Source organism: the organism of the source record quoted next, unplaced genomic scaffold (genome assembly GCF_019419815.1).
Source record: "Pyrus x bretschneideri cultivar Hongxiangsu unplaced genomic scaffold, Pyrus_bretschneideri_v1 Contig48, whole genome shotgun sequence".
Lineage (NCBI taxonomy): Eukaryota > Viridiplantae > Streptophyta > Magnoliopsida > Rosales > Rosaceae > Pyrus > Pyrus x bretschneideri.
In genome coordinates this window covers 2273260-2285369 of record NW_025999785.1, presented here as the reverse complement: position 1 = coordinate 2285369, position 12110 = coordinate 2273260, and the positions used below count along the sequence as shown (strand labels likewise).

Sequence of the window (12110 nt, the reverse complement as noted above, 5' to 3'; positions counted from 1 at the left end):
ATCAGGAAGTTGAATAATAGAGGATTTGATCTGGAATTTGTTACATCTCTCATTTAGGATGTCAATCTCTATTTTATAGAACGTTTTGCCTGCAAATTCATCACTTGTTTTCCCCACAAGGGGACCTGTTGAAATTGACAATGGGCACCCGTAAAACACCGTTCAGTTTTCCAAACACTTCTACGTAGCTCTTAACCCTAACCCACTTCTTGTTTGACCGATCAAATTGAACAACATACAACCAAGATACACATACTAACCAATAAAGTTTCCCGTGGGACTCTTCAACCAAGTAAGAGTTAGAAGAAGAGTCCCAATCTTGTCTTTGCACTGACAGTGTCTATCTTTTAGGCTGGCCCAAAACCTAAAAAATTAGGCTGGCACCTAAAAAATCTACTCCATCCCTAAAAATAGGCCAGCCCAAAGTCCAAGCCAGTTTGTAGGTTGGTCCAAAATGGTTAAGGTAGGAACCAGCCTATTTGGCGTCATGCTAACGTCAGCATGACGACAGAGAACAACAAATATTTATTTTTTGCAACAGACGCATGGGTGCCCGTGCAGGCACACTAAAGGGGCGCGGGATATGGACCACGTGGCTTGGCTACGACCATTGGATTTCCAACGGTTAGTTTTCTGAACCGTTGGATTTCCAATAGTAAAAAAAATTTGAATTTTAAACCCAACTGCTAGTGATGTGGCAAAATCTGGGTCGTCCAATTCTTAGATCAACAATCCAGATTTTTCGGCAAAAAAACTTAAAAAAAAAAAAAAATGTCAGAATTATTACCATTTGCCACATGTCCAATTTTGGGCTATTGAATTTCAATCTTTTTGAAATTCAACGGTCTAGATTAACTCAATAAAAATTGTTTAAAAATACATAAAAGATAAAACAAAAATTATTAGAGATTGGTGAAAAATCTATCTGAAATTAAAAATAAAATTATTTTTATTAATTTATAAAAAATTTTTTAATATTTTAATACGAATTGACTAGACTTTGGGCCAACTTATTTTTTAGGAATAAAGATGCATTTGGCCAATTATTGTTTATTAGAGTTAATTACTATTTATTTAGGTGAATTAAATGAATTTTGGGCCATCTCATTTTTAAGAAGTGGACTTGCTCTTAGGAAGGAGAACAAGGCCGTCCTCTCCCAAGACTTGAAGTTTGGCACTGAGCGCACCCAAATAATTTGATCGAAAACTAGAAAATAAGATTCCATCGAAATATATCAGATCATACATTTGTCTGTGACGAAGATTATTGGGTGTGCAGATAGTACTCCATGTTCGATTCCTGAGGTTACATGATCTTATGCTGTCATCACGTCCGAATACGACATAAACATGACAACCATCAGCAGAAATTGGAGCCTTCGTGAATGTGGTAGATGCTCATAAATCCTGGTGACAGTTCGATAATCTTATTACAAAAAGGACTACAGAAAAACAAGATACATGAAGTCCCTGTAGTTGTTAATCAAGCAACCAACTGTATTTCGACACACTAACTTCCTCCTCAAGAATCATTTCTCTCATATCTTCTCTTATGATTTGTCCGGCGGAGTAAGTTTCTATTGTAATATGCTTATGATTTTTCCGTTACGCTTGAACCAACCGTAGTTTACATACTATGGAAAATCGTTTACAGGTCGACCTAGGACCGTATCAAGAACAGCTTGCCTCCAACTCTTACATGCCACACCGAAGAGAACCCCGTCGAAAAGGAGAGACTTTGAGCCACTAGGCATAAGAGTCAATGCAAAGATCAGACAATGAACGCTTTGTCTTGATATATCTATGTCTTTCCATAATGTGTTCATTCGAAGGTTAAGTTTGTAACTTGCATTCTTCAAAATTTGAGGGATAAGATTAATTCAGAGTTGAACTCTTACCTTCCAGCAAGTCTAGAATATGTGTTCCACTTGGATCATCACATTGGCAGCTCTTGCCTTATGATTTCACATTCTTACACCTCTAATATTGGTTTTTGTATCTATCATTTCCATTCTTTTGAGTAGAATGATAGTGTGCAGTGAGTTAAATAGTTAGTTGTTAGGAAAGAGGGGAATCGGTGGGGATCGAACCAGCACCAAAGTGCATAAGCATGATTGTTTTCTGCAACTGCAATAACTACCATCTACATGATTGCATCTATCGTTTCCTTTCAGATTTTTGTCAATCACGGTTGAGCAAATATATGAAAATAACTCATTGACAGCACAAATTTAAAAATTGATGCGCACACACCACAAAGTTTGATTAACATGTTAAATGGAAATGACTACTTGCCACAAAAGAATCAAAGCATCTTCATAATAGTAGTGCTAGGGAGTCGCATTTTTGTACCACATCTTTTCTCTTCTTTTATCCCCGCATTTAATCATCCAAAACCAGAGATGAAAGTTCAGGGTATGTTTGGGTGAGGGACTTCCTAATTTCAAGGTATTTTCATAAAAAGTTAGATGTGAGAGACTAGAAACTGCACTATATGAGCATTACAAAGGCATGCAAGATAGATGCGTAAACAACTCCTGTCAAGTAATCGTGTTTCAAATCTCTCTCATTTGCCTATTACAAAGCTCATGTGGTGCATTCCTAATCTCTTGCATGTAATGTTTTGCAATCTATTTCTCCATAACTATGCCCAAAATACCTTGAAATTTGAAGTTTCACAATCCATATCTTTGAACCCAAGCACACCGCCAAAACTTAAAAGGGGTTGACTTTAGGCATGAAAACTGAAATGATATCATTAAGTGATTAACGTATAACATGCTGTTCTTTCCATCCCTCCCTCTCTGTTCTACCATACATACTATGCAAGAGACAAATGGTTCAAACTCATTGTATTGAACTTGAAAGTGATGATGGTAGGCTCGGAAGGATTACGGTTTACATGACAAACAACTTCATTAAGCTATGCTTGTGTCTAAACTGTGACAGATATCTGTACTCAATAATGCACAACTCACACATGAGGATTTAGCAAGCTTGTGAAGTGCACAACAACAAAACCAATAAGCATGTGAAGATGACGAACCCTAAACCTTAAAATCACAAAATAGAAAACTGTTCTGAAGTGGATGAAACTGCCAAATAGAATGGTTGGCAACCGTCGAGCTGCAGAATGGTTTCTGTGGTTCCACGGGCATGGCGAGGTTGGTTGCTTTGACCTAATGGACTCGTGGCTCATTTGAGTTTAATTTAACTAATTTTCTGACTTTTCTAAATTACAGTTTGGCAAATCTGTAAAAGTAACTCTAAAAGCTCAAAAATAAAAATTTATATCCACATACGTTGCCAACTACGATTTGAATGAAGATCTGATGGACAACCACCAAGGTAAGTTGGCCGAATAACTAGCAGACAGGAAACATTTGTACTATGCTCGCCCACAGATACTTCATCACGTTATACTGGATATGAGTTTGGATTCCCTCGTTCCATACATCCAGGTGATGCGACACTAGTTGACAAGCTTCTCAACAGATCTCTTGGTTTTGCAGATGATTGATGGAACTTTAAAATTTTATTACTTTTACTGACTGTATCCATCACATGGTCTTTTGCATATTATCGATCGAGATGCATGTTTGAAACGGCATGATGTGCAATTTAGATAAAGATTTGTAACATGATAGATAATGATTGATCAGCTATACACGGGTGAACAACGTGAAGACTAATGTGATTAGATTGGCTAGAATTTCAAATACTTTCGGGTATCAGATTGGAAAGACAATTTCATTCGTGTAGTTGAGACTCTTTAACATGTTATGCACCAGCTAACTTGTACCAAATGCAAGGACCACATGTTACTCACACACAAAAGAGCAGTTGTAGTTCTTTCTTGGTATGAAACTGATCATTCTTTATTATCTTCTGTGATATAACTCTCATGTCTCTATGACACCCTCACAATGTATGTACGTTGACGAACAAACAAACAAATTAACTATAAACTAATATTATTTTATTAACAGAAAAGAAAGATTGCCCTGAAGGCTACATAACCCATAAAGACTACATCTTGATTAACTTATTCTCTCAAACTAAATACAAGCTATATTTATATATAAACCTAAGAAACCGTAATGCATAAATACCAAAAATACCCTAATACAAAATCAAATCAAATCTCTAGTTAATTCCTAAATAACCCTAATAAATTCCAACACTTAACTGTGATATAACTCTCATGTCTCTATGACAATCTCACAATGTCTCTATCTCTCTTCTCATGTGACTTATTTGTAACTTATTTGTGACTTATCGCATGAGACAGAAAAGCGGGATATATCGAATGAGACAGACATGAGATATATTTGGGTGACATGTAAGTCCTTCGAAGATGATAAATAAATAATGATCAGCTTCATACCCAATCACCTATATACTTAGCGAACTTACTTTTTTATCCTTACAAAAGAAGCTGTAGTAGGTATTTGGGCATTCTATTACTATTTATTCTCCTTGTCTTCTGGGTTTTCTTTTATAGAAAACCTCGATAATACAAGGGAAATTTTATTGACGAAAAAAGAAGTTATACCTAGTTAGGGGAAAACATAAACCTTATCCCTCATAATGCAAAAAACAAGGGGAAAAAGAACATGAAAAAGAAAAGGGGAACGTAAACCTTACCCCTCTAAAAACAAAAACTAAAAGATACAAGGAAGAAAAGGGGAGACATGAAACCTAACCCCTATAAAGCCTAACCTAAAAGGTCTAAACCTGCAAAACAACTCGAACAACACCACAAGGTTAGGAGAAAAAAAAAACAAGAAAGTGAAACAAACTTGTGTGCCGAGATACACATTAATTTGAGAAGCGAAAGCCAAGTAAGGCAGCATAGTCCAAAAAGTAGCACGAACCGCCAATATATGGAGAAGAATCATGCCATACCAAAGTTGAAGATATATGTGTGAAATGTAGAAAGTCATCTTCTGAATGCGGTTTAAACAAATAGACCATTGTGTACGAAGAGGGCAAGGAAGATCAAAATCAGTCGATTGAAGAGTATAAATAGCACTAGAAAATTCCTTTTCCAACTAGAGACAATGTCAACTTCACTAATATGCAAACTCAGCGAAATATAGCAATTGCTAATAATACTGCAAAAAATGAGTTACGGTGACCAATCCATTGATAGAAAACACGAAGAAAATGACCATAGAAATCCCTGAAAACTCCTCCACATGCAGCAAGACTGAGATTTTCTTTAGACAAACCATCTGTGTTAAGCTTAATCCAAGGAAACCAAGGAAGAGACCAAAGTGCAGGAAGAATAATAGGTGCATTGCAAGTGATAGGTTGAATCCCAAGAGAAGAAATGATACTAGTGTCAAAACCCTGAGAGTAACTAGAAATAAACTTCTCACCATGAAACATTCCAAAAATTATAGACATGCAAAGTTGATGGAAGTGGATTGGTCGACCCTAAAAAACAAACTTATTTCAAGCTTTCCAAATAGCCGGAATAATAGAAAGACCTGCAAAAACCCAGAGATTATGCAACTATTAGGGAAAGGGCTTACGCACATAGACATTAAAAAATACAGTCGAAGAATCTAAAAGAGGCAATGAAGTACCAAATTGACATGTTAACCACCTCTAAAGCTGCCTAGATATTCGACAGTCGAAAGATGAGCAATAGATTCCTCAAGATTATGACATAAACAACACATAGATGCCAAAGATATACCACGTCGTTTTAGAACACACTCGGTTAAAAGTTTATCATGTAAAAGGGGCCAAACCAAAATAGATAGTTGAGGTAAAATAAAATGCCGCCAAATAAACCTTAGCCCAAGCACCATTACTATGTTTCCTTCAAATATGATGATAACTAGAAGAAAAGAAAAAGATCCCAGTAGGCGAAGGCTCCCGAATCAACTTGTCCTCGTCTACATTTAAAGGCAAAGGAAGACTTAAAAGTTGTTGCACCACAAAAGGGAATAAATCTACAAAATAATCTGGCAAAGACCAACTTTGAACTTTAATAGCATATGAAATTCAAGGAAGAACCATAGTTGAAATGTCCAGAGATATCCAAGGATTAATAATTGGGTCATCCAACCATTTGTTGAACTAATAGGAAACTGACTGCCTACACCATAACCCAACAGCTATTATTATTTAGAATAAGAAAAGAAAACTTTAAACCATGCCACACAGGAGACCGTAAATAGATATCTTGTTTTTTGTGGTATAAGAGGAAAATGTTGCTGAGCGAAAGAACATCACAAAGAAGAGGATTGTAAAGGATCCCAACCAAAACTAAGCAAAGCCGTTAAGTTCAAAGAAGCAAAATCACGAAGACCAAACCTATCTTCCTGCTTAGGTTACACACCATACTCCAATCAAAAGTTACCAATTTCTAGGAAGTCAAGTCCTTTGACCTAATAAAATTCCTTTCACAAGTAGAAATATACTTTTACAGGCAAGTTGGCAATTGATAAATTAAGAAACTATGGAGAAACAAGCTTTGATCAATAGACTACACTAATTGCAGTCGTCCAGCCATGGAGATAAGTTTAACTTTCCAACCTGATAGGCACTTTAACCTTGTCTACCAAAACTTGAAACTGAATTCTCTTTGGCTAACCACGAAAAATGGGTACCCCAAGATAAGTGAAAGGAACAACACCCAAATAAAAGCCAAGATGTCTCGAAACATGTGCTCCATGGTGGGTAGAGGTGGACCCGAGATAAAAATTACTCTTAGTTGCATTAATATGTTGTCTCGATGCACAACTATGCTTATCCAAGAAATTTCGAAGAGCACAAAGAGATCAAACATTTCTACGACAAAAATAAAAGGATCATCAACATAGACACATGAGTAGGAGGGCAACAACGCCACAGAGCTGAAATAGCAGTAATTCGTCCAGTAAAAAAACAAGATAAACCCTTGTTTAGAGCTTCATCTGCTCGACAGAAAATGAGTGGAGAAATAGGGTCTTATTGATGTAGGCCTTGGGAGCAAGAGAAACCCATGCCGTGTGCCATTTACAAAAGTACGAGAAAAATCAAAGCTAGAAAGCACATGGAGAAGAAAATTCTAGTTCAAAGTATTAAAGTTTTAGCAGTATCGACTTTTATGCCCACATTACCACCAGAAGCCTTTTTGTCCATAAATTGAACCCTTCTGAAACCAGCCCAATGCAATTAGAAATACATCTACATTTCAAAAATATCGTTTGTTGATGAGAAATGATGCGAGTGGGCAATAAGGCCGAGCTGATCAGCAAGAATCTTAGGAATAATTTTGAACAAAAAGTTAGTAAGAGCAATGGGCCAATACTGAGCAATAACGGCATCCCCTTCTACTTAAGGGATAAGTACCACAAAGTTGCAATTAGCAGTCATCCACGCTATTACGAAAGTAATAACTTCAAACTAACAGTATCCCAGCATGACTGATAGAACGAACTAGGATATCCATCAAGTCATGAAGCACTCAAAGAATCCATAGAGAAAAACAACATTTTTAATTTCATCAACTGAATGTAAATAAAAAAGAGCAAGATATTTTTTTTTTTTTTTTTTTTTTTTTTTGGGGTGAAGAAAAGAGCAAGATTTTTCCCTTCAGTATCCATAGGTAAGATTACACCACATATTCCAAGTCCATCTCAACCGGTGAAAAAAGTCATTATCCACATGTCTCCAAGTCATAAATACAGGGAGATACTACGGAAATTTCGTTATTGTGGCAACCATATATGGTTGTGGCAAATTATAGATGCCAATCACCGTTTTTATCGTTACTGTGGCAATTATACATGGTTGGCACATCTGCCAAGTCCATCTCAAACTGGTGAAAAAGTCATTATCCAATTGTCTGCAAGTCATTTATGCATGCAGATAATACGGAAATTTCGGAAGTTGTGGATTGATGTATAATTTGGAAATAATGATTGTGGTCTTTCCAGTATGTTTGGGGATATTTTATACATTAGGGTTTATTCCGTCATTAGATTCTTATTTAAATATAATAGCAAAATCTTTTTGGTGTTTAATAATTTTTTTTTATAATGTTGCTTCAGTGTTTTTAGTGTTTTAGCTGTTAGATTTTTTTTGCACAATTATTAAATTTTAGGAAAACTAATGAAAATGACTTGAAAACTTTGAGTTTTAATGATAAGGACAAAATAAAGGGTAAAGTGAATAGTACCAAGATTGACTTTTTAGTGTAAAAATGTGATTTTTCATTAAGGTGAACAGTAACGTAGACTTTTCGTTAAAACTTCCTTAAATTTTTTATTTCAATTTCCGTTATTTATTTTTCATACCATCGAAGAGACGAAGGCTTTTCTGATACAAACAGAGATACAATTCGTATAGACAATAGAAAAGAAGAGACGAAGCAAGTACACAACCACTCGATATTCACGAGGTAGAGATAGAGAGAGATAAAGAGGAAACATGTGAAATCACCATACTTAGAGAGAGGGAGAGAGAGATGGGAGTCCTTAGAAAGGAAACAAACTCAACCCCCAATATAAAAACTTACACCTCATCCCCCCCCCCCCCTCTTTCTCTACCTCTCTCCATTGCTTTGTGTTCATGGAAGTTAACACCACAACTGTTGCATCCTCAGGGCCATTTGACCTTGACGGAAAAAACCATACTAACAAACAGCACCTTTCAAATTCTCAGCCCTACCACCACCACCACCATGGATTCTTTCTTTCAAAATCTGCTCTCATTGTCATCATACCTACCATCTCAGTTATGGTCATTCTTTCTATAATCTTCATCTTATTAATGCTTCGACGGCTCGCCAAGTCCACGAAAACAAATGGTAACATTTACAAAGAGACGAGCTTGATTAATACAAGAAGCAGGTTCATTGCTCAGACCACAGTGGACTTAAATTCTAGCCCAGGTAATTAAACATACCCATCTTTTATTTCCTTTTCATATGTATCTATCAAAAAGAAACTTACCCACATACATCAAGATGCCACCATCACCATGTCTCAATTCAGTCACGCAATGCCCTGTGCAAAAATTAAAACAATGCATGATTGGTTTTGGGTAACACCAAAGTGGCATTGCAGTTGTAAGTTCTTCTCACTCTGTCAGTATCCCAAGCTAGTCACACTTGGTATGAGAAAATGCTAAAACGCATGACATCGCGTGTGAATGACTTGGAATACCCCTTGTATATCCCATTGTAATTAAACAGATGATTTTGAGTGGTAACTAAACAGATGATTTTGAGCAAGTCCAAATTCTAATGTTGGTGTGTGTGAAATTGGGGCAGATGTGAAGGGTGGGTGTCTCCAAGGAGGGAATTCTGGGAGGTCATTTAGGTCACCTGCACTGACAACACCAAGTAGATACAAAGGAGTCCAAGTGTTCTCATACAAAGAACTAGAGGAAGCCACTGATAAATTCAGCGAGGCAAATGTGATAGGGCATGGTGGGTTTGGCGTGGTGTACAAGGGGGTCCTAAGAGATGGGACAGTGGCAACAATTAAGATGCTGCGCAGGGAAGGCAGGCAAGGGGAGCGTGCCTTTAGGGTTGAGGTGAGTGACTTAATTTATTTAGCGTTTTCCTCCTATTTGATCCTTCTATTTCTTTAGCTAAATTTTGTTTTTTTTACTACTCTTCTTTTCTGAATACATTTGACTTGATAATAAATGTCATTTTGGCATTAGTAGATGTGCTCATTTGTATGTCAACACAAACTCGTATGTATTAGAAGATACCTAGGCCATGAGACTTATCTACACCTTTCACAACCTATCCAACATTAAATCTGGAAATAACACAATGTATATAACGGTGTTGCATAATTGGTATTAAATACCGATATCTTATCATCTCCTTTTCATTTAAGTTATTTTTTATTTGGAAGAAAACTTGCTTGAATTAGAGGATATATACATTTGTGTCTTATAGGTAATGAGACAGAGACACATAAAAACAAGAGGATTATATCCGCATGACAAGCAAGTCCTCCACTAAAAAATCTTTGGCACAACATGTTATGAGAGAAATATATCCTCGTGGCAAGCAAATCCTCCTCCACTAAAAGATTTTTGGCTCTCTCCCTCTCTCATATGCACACACCAAGACACACATCTTTCAAAAAATGCTATGACCTAGTTCTTGTGTTTTATCTAACCTCACTTAGGAAAGCAAAACTTAAGGGTTAACTTAAGTACCCTCCCTCACACACATTATGCTTCCTTCAAATGTTTTGATAAATGAGTTTTGTTTTTAATGTCTTTGTCTTATTAAACAAAGTTAGAGCCTGAATTTCAGGATTCAATACCATTCTTAAACTGTTTTATTCAGTTTCTGCACATGCGGTGTGGGAGCAGATTGAAAAATTCCAAATACCAAATGCCTAATATATTGTCTAATTCAAAGCATATAGGATCCCTTGCCTTTGTATATGAGGAGAAATGTTTCACGTCCTATATCATTCTATTCTATAGAGCTAACATCGCATAATCATCTAGTTAAAAAATGCCTTATTTTTCTATTTTCTCCCTATCGTAGGTTGATCTGCTAAGCCGGTTGCACTCTCCATACTTGGTGGAGCTACTTGGCTATTGTGCTGACCAGCACCATAGGCTCCTCATATTTGAATGCATGCCCCATGGTACTCTGCAACGCCATCTGCATCCTACAAACAATCATCAGCCGTTGGATTGGGGGACCCGATTGAAGATAGCCCTTGATTGTGCCAAGGCCCTTGAGTTCCTCCATGAACATGCCACCCCATCTGTTATACACCGAGACTTCAAGTGCACCAATGTTCTACTAGATCAAAACTTTTGTGCCAAGGTGTCGGATTTCGGATTGGCCAAGGTGGGTTCTGACAAGATCAACGGTCAGATTTCGACGCGGGTGCGGGGGACCACGGGATATCTGGCACCAGAGTGAGTGCTACATATCATCTGTAATGGAACCCCCTCTCACTATCATTCAGCACCAACAAATAAAGGCACAGCAATAGAAGCATGCATGCACATGGGTGTATATACTATGTCACTATTACACTAGCTGTCAATTTTTATCATCTTTAGTGTTACTTGGGTAGAGAAAAAGATACTATAATACAAGAGAAGTAATTTTCGCGAGTTCTTTTTTTCTTTTCAATGCTTTTGTTTTTTTCTAATTTTTGGATTGATTGAATGAAAAAAGAATTGAAGGGAAAAAAAACAGAGGTCTGCTGATTTCATTTTTTTTAAAAGAAATTACAAATATCTCGAGTACAAGAAGGCATTGTGTAAATACTAGTTTCTTAACTTAATAACTGTGATCGTTTATTCTTCAAGAAGTTTTTGGATCTTTGCTGATATAGGTATGCCTCAACTGGAAAGCTCACTACAAGATCAGATGTATTCAGCTACGGCGTGCTTCTTTTAGAACTCTTAACAGGGCGCGTGCCAATAGACACAAAACGGCCTCCTGGAGAGCATGTCCTTGTCTTGTGGGTATGTCAACTGCAAATTTCTGTTAATAGTGAGTCTGCATGTATGCAAAGTGGAAACTAAAGGTAGATAAATTTTTTGTAATGTGACTAATCAGGCTCTTCCAAGGTTAACTAGCAGAGAGAAAGTATTGGAAATGGTTGATCCAGTTCTTCAGGGGCAATTCTCACAGCGGGATCTAATTCAGGTCAGCTTAGCTAGGTTCCTATTAATTATATAATCATCACCAGAAACTTATTGATTCTAAAAGGTTTAACTAACTCAAATTTTCTTGTCATAATTGTTGTTTTTATAGATAGCAGCTATTGCAGCAATGTGTGTGCAGCCAGAAGCTGAATATCGGCCTCTAATGACGGATGTCGTACCATCTCTAATTCCACTGGTTAGAAACTCCTGTTATGGTGCTTCCTCTGGTTCGTCTAGGTTTCTGAAACAAACACCGAGTCCAAGGTATTAGGGTTTCCTCCAGATAAAAAGAAAAAAAAATGGATTAGGGTTCATGTGAAAACTGCAAATTGAAGCAAAAATGTGGATCGATCTTTCATTGAGTTTAAGTACGGTTGACTCCTGAAGGTAAAAATGCTTCATTTGGATCACATTTCAAATAATATGGGAAAGCACCAACCTTACAAACATAGGAGCAACAAGTG

The 12110-nt window shown here is 36.8% G+C and overlaps 1 protein-coding gene across 1 annotated transcript; it reads left to right on the top strand.

Annotated features, from left to right (window-relative positions):
* Positions 1–8526: 8526 nt before the first annotated feature.
* Positions 8527–12095, top strand: LOC103962917 (probable serine/threonine-protein kinase PBL7). Its single transcript, XM_009375700.3, has 6 exons — positions 8527–8893; positions 9275–9540; positions 10523–10905; positions 11331–11463; positions 11558–11647; positions 11756–12095. Exons 1-6 carry the CDS (start codon positions 8572–8574, stop codon positions 11915–11917), a joined length of 1356 nt encoding a protein of 451 aa, XP_009373975.2. The 5' UTR covers positions 8527–8571; the 3' UTR covers positions 11918–12095.
* Positions 12096–12110: the final 15 nt, after the last annotated feature.

What these genes read in the sequence shown, in the direction of transcription:
- LOC103962917 (XM_009375700.3), top strand. Translation starts at nt 8,572, where the DNA reads ATGGAAGTTAACACCACAACTGTTGCATCCTCAGGGCCATTTGACCTT. An exon ending in GGACTTAAATTCTAGCCCAG is followed by an intron (nt 8,894 to 9,274) that starts GTAATTAAACAT and finishes AAATTGGGGCAG; the next exon opens with ATGTGAAGGGTGGGTGTCTC. An exon ending in AGCATGTCCTTGTCTTGTGG is followed by an intron (nt 11,464 to 11,557) that starts GTATGTCAACTG and finishes GTGACTAATCAG; the next exon opens with GCTCTTCCAAGGTTAACTAG.